The sequence below is a fragment of the Gekko japonicus genome, unplaced genomic scaffold (genome assembly GCF_001447785.1).
Source record: "Gekko japonicus isolate JY-2015 unplaced genomic scaffold, Gekko_japonicus_V1.1 scaffold689, whole genome shotgun sequence".
Lineage (NCBI taxonomy): Eukaryota > Metazoa > Chordata > Lepidosauria > Squamata > Gekkonidae > Gekko > Gekko japonicus.
The window spans coordinates 646,234-651,209 of NW_015174862.1; the positions used below are offsets into that span (position 1 = coordinate 646,234).

The following is a 4,976-nucleotide window of genomic DNA, read 5'->3' on the forward strand; positions in this document are numbered from 1 at the left end:
ACCGCTCAGCAATTTCATGGAGTGCCCACGAGTTCTTATATTGTGAGAAAGGGAGAAAAGTACCTCTTTCTCTACCTGCTCTATCCCATGCGTAATCTTATAAACCTCAATCATGTCTCCCCTCAGTCGTTGTTTCTCCAAGCTAAGGATCTCATGGGTTGGTGGAAATGGGGAAAAGATGTCTCCTTTGACCACTAAAAAGTCTCTGTAGTGGATCATGGGATCTGCACGTGCAAAAGCCATTCAGGATGGAAGCAGTGGAAGGGATGGAAATTGGGTGAGATTCAGTGAAACAGACGGTTGGATCCAGTCCTATAACACCCTTCCACCAAGTCTTCCTTCAGTGAAGAAAGGTTTTTATCCACCAGATGAAGCCTTTTTCCATTAGAAAAAGTCCTTCTTCCTTGGAGGAAGTCTTTCCCTGTTGAAGGAAGACTTAGCAGAAGACTGTCATAGGATCCAACCCTTTAGATTTCTGTTTAAGGATTAGGATGTTAGCACTGGGGGAGGCAGGATGCTCAGTTCCTTTCCCTTTTATGTAACCCCCCCCCCCCAAGCTACAGCTTTGGTATTGGGATGAAATTTACACGAGGAAGATGACACGAGGAAGAAGTTAATGCCCCATTATCCAACACTTTGGTTCCATTACAGTTTGGTACCTACTTGTAGCTGTGGCAGTTTAAAGAGATGGCAATCTGATAACTGACTTCCAACATCTCATCCAGTTCAATCCCGATTTGCCTCCAGTTCTGGCTCTCTAATGAGTGTGTATAGACAGAGGGTTTGAAAACACTTTCACCACATCCACATATTACATTTTTAGGTGTGCACTTGAAAAATGTAATGTGTAAAACAGCCTTAAAAAAATCTATATAATAATATGTGATGAGGACATGCGTGGTTTTGGGGTCATGCCATCAGCATCTCTGCATCTTGGACTGGGAAAAAAAAGTCCCATAAGGCATAGCTTGCTTTATCTTGTTCTCCTTAACCTTTTTATATAGGTGGTCTCCGCATCAGGAGACGAACCCGATTGGGCAGGAGACTGGAGCCCCGGAAGGATAACGGGTGTCTCCTACCCGAATTGGGAGGGTTGGCAGGTACAAAATGTGCTGTTATGTGAGTCTACGGGAGCATCTAGTTTCCTTCTCCCTCACAGCGTTGGAAAGTCTCCAGTTCTGAAAGTACCAGTCTGGTCTCAGTGTGTGGCTTTCTCCATAGCTGGTGGTGTGAAAAGTGTAAAGCATGAGACGCATGTCTTTTCAACTTTGCGCATGTGTGCCGGCTGGTGTATCATTCTCCAAAGGTACTGTCAGCGAGGTGTTGCCTATAGGGATGGCTTCCCTTAGGAGGTTGTTCTTTTCATATAATTTTTTTTCATTCTTCTCCCTCCCCCCCTTTTTAAAAAACCCAACAGAATTCCCTAAAAAATTCAACGAGGAGGAAGAAAAGGACATCTTTTAAAAGGAAAGCAAGCAAGAGAGGCAACGAGGTAAGCTTTTAATGTGTGGGCTTTGGAATTTCATTCTTAAGAGATTCGTGAAGACGGCCTCCCTCTAGGCCAACGTGTATTACAGGCACACATTTATTCCACTTTTTCATTGTAATGGACATCTCACAAAGAATTCTTAGAATAGCTGATGGGAAAGAGTGCTGACGATTCTTTACAGAATTTCCGAAGATTCCCTAAGGAATGGTGATTTGTATTGAACTACTTTATGGAGCTGCTGTGGATCAGGTGGTTAAGACGCTGAACTGTAGGCTGTGGAAGGTCGGTAGTTCGGCAGTTCAAGACCCGAGTGTGCCGCATGACGGAGTGAGCTCCCGTCTCTAGTTCCAGCTCCTGCCAACCTAGCAGTTTGAAAGCAAGAAATTGCAGTTTGAAAGCAAGAAATTCCCACTTCGGTGGGAAGGTAACAGCGTTCTGTGCACCTTGGTGTTTAGTTGTGCCGGCCACATGACCACGGAAATGTCTTCGGACAGCGTTGGCTCTTCAGCTTTGAAACGGAGATGAGCACATAAGAACATAAGAACATAAGAGATGCCAATGTTGGATCAGGCCAAAGGCCCATCCAGTCCAACACTCTGTATCACACAGTGGCCAGAAATACCAGTGCCATCAGGAGGTCCACCAGTGGGGCCAGGACATTAGAAGCCCTCCCACTGTTGACCCCCACAACCCTAGAGTCGGATTAGACTGGCTTTCGAGCAAGGGAACCTTTACCTTACTTTATGGTGCAGAGTAAGATGGAAGGTGACTAATGGTTCAGGACTTTTTTTTTGTTGACAAGTCAAAGTAATAGGGAAAGGGGCCCTGACCTGGATCGCCCAGACAAGCCCGATCTCATCAGATCTCAGAAGCTAAGCAAGGCCGACCCTGGCAAGTACTTGGAAGGGGGACCTCTGTGGAAGACTAGGGCCAGGACGCAGAGGCAGGTCATCAAGCTACCTCTCTGAAATCGCCGAACCCCACTGGGGTCACCAGAAGTCACCATGGCTTCCGGGCTCGCAAGCACACACACACACACAAACAATACACAGAAAAGCGATAGGGAACGAATGGTATTGTTTGATTAGCTTTAGGATTCCCAGTAGAGGGGAAGTGGGGAAGCAAAAAAAGGTCTTCAGAGGTGACTGAAAATAGTGTTGAATTTGTGTGTGTGTGTGTGTCTGTGGCTCTGCAAACAGTTCACAAAGTACTGCCCTGTCTTGATGACTTTTAGAAGTTGAAGGAGGTGCTGTTGACAGTTCCCATTTGCTGTCCTGCTGCTGGTTTAGGAAGACCGAATGCCAACACTCAGCAACTGGGACTAATGGTGGAAATTGCAAGGAGGGGAGGGGAGGGAAGATATAATTATTGTTTATCAATAACTTGGCTTTCTTGTAAATCGTTTTGAGCAGTGTGGGCATGTGTTGTGGAAATATAGTAAATAAAGCAGATAAACAAATCTACAGCAGTGCACGACTTAATCTACGACTCTCCGCAGACTACAATCAGTCTTCTTCATGGGAAGAGCAAAGCGTTGATTGCAATGTGTGTGCCGGGTCCAAGCACAGTTTCTCTAAGCCTGGTATAGACTTATAATACCCCCACTAACATACATCCAGTCTCATGAGTTTATCAATGACAGTGTCTGAAATGAGTAGATTATACCATGTTAATGGGCTTGCAGCCTGGTCTGGTCTCCCTGGTCTGCTGAGCCTCCTTAAAGAGTATCCATTTCCCTATTTATTTATACCCTGCATTTGTCCCCAGTGGAGACCCAAAACAGCTTTCATCATTCTTCTCTCTTTGGTGTAGTGGTTAAGTGTGTAGACTCTAATCTGGGAGAACCGGGTTTGATTCCCCACGCCTCCACTTGCAGCTGCTGGATGACCTTGAGCAAGCCATAGTTCTGTCAGAGCTGTCCTTGAAAGGGCAATTCTTGAAAGAGCTTTCTCAGCCCCACCTACCTCACAGGGTGTCTGTTGTGGGGAGGGGAAGGGAAAGGAGTTTGTAAGCCCCTCTGAAACTCCAAATGAAGGGCGGGGTATAAATCCAATCTCCTCCTCCTCCTCCTCCTCCTCCTCCTCCTCTTCTTCTTCCATGGTTCCTCCTCTCATACCTCATAACAGCCAGCCAGTGAACTAGGTTAGGCTGAGGGAGGGAGGGAGGGGGGGGGGAGAGAGAGAGAGAGATGGGCCGAAGCCTGGCCAGCAAGCTTTCATGAAAGAGTAGGAATTTTGAATCTGGGCCTCTTCAGACCCTAGTCTGACTCTCTAACCATTATACCATGCTGGCTCTGACAAATAGTCCATCTATTGACTGCAGAGTTATTGCCTCAACTGAAGTGGCTACAGAAACCATTTCAATCACTGGGGAAATGCAATCCTGTTAATATAGCCCCTCCACAGGTCTGGGGGATTCCCCACTCCCAGATCCTCCTTTTTATCAGTGCTTAGAGTCGCAGTGGGAGAATTTTTTTTTTTAATGGATATCAGGCCAAAGATGTGACATCATTTCCAGGGAAAACCCAGAAGTGATTTCTGTTCTCTCTAGGAACTGCTGAAAATGCTACGGTTTTTCCATAGCGTTTCTGGTGATTCCTAAAGAGGCATAAGATCATTTCTGGGTTTTCTCTGGAAGTAATGTCACACCATTGTCAATGCCCCCCCCCACCAATGTCCTTGTCCACCTAGTCTCTCCTTTGTTCACCCATCTACCTTGATCCAATTACACCGTTCAGTGGCATTCTGCATCCCCCTTGACAACTGTTTGTACCTCCCTCATGGAGTCTGCCCCTGACAGCTTGAAAGATGTGACCTTAATTAGTAATTAGTTAAGGAGCACTGGGTGCATTGTGACTTCTGCCCTTGAAGTAAGAGTCATGTTACAGTTATAGCCTCCATATATATAGCTTTTTGATCATATTTGTCATGTTTTATAAAAAATATTATGCATGCAAATAACAAAACTTCAGGAGTGATGATCATAGGATCCCTTGGACATCTTAAAACAAAAACAGTTGGGGTGTTTTTGGTTGCTGATTTTGTAGATGTTTGAAATTTATACCAGTTTCTTCCATGATTTTGTTGTTGTTCCTTCAGGAAAACAAAGGCCGGCCATTTGTGATAAAACCCATCTCTTCCCCACTCATGAAACCCTTACTTGTATTTGTGAATCCCAAAAGTGGAGGAAATCAGGTGAGTATGGGACACAGAACACATTAGCAAAGATTCTGTGAGTTAGCAGTAAACAAATGGATCTTAACTAATTTATTTTGGGAAAGGAGACCAATGCCTGAGACTACATGGGGCATTTTGGCATTTTCCAGTGCATTTTCCTCAGAATAAGCCAATTCCTTTGCCTGAGCTTATTTTTTGCTAGGAGGGGAATACAAAGTGGTCTTAGCATCCTAGCCAAAGAGGAGAGGCTTTGGGAGTGTAATTTTAGCAGCCTCCACATCCCTTCAGTAATGATGTGGGACTAATTAGTA

General features: G+C 45.2%; 1 protein-coding gene across 1 annotated transcript in view; it reads left to right on the forward strand.

Moving 5' to 3' along the window:
* Positions 1–4,976, forward strand: part of DGKI (diacylglycerol kinase iota) — a 383,828-nt gene that overhangs the window by 215,900 nt on the left and 162,952 nt on the right. The window contains exons 9-10 of the mRNA XM_015424707.1: positions 1,418–1,492; positions 4,588–4,683. Of these exons, the coding sequence (XP_015280193.1) occupies positions 1,418–1,492; positions 4,588–4,683 (171 nt within the window). The remainder of the gene's footprint in view (positions 1–1,417; positions 1,493–4,587; positions 4,684–4,976) is intronic.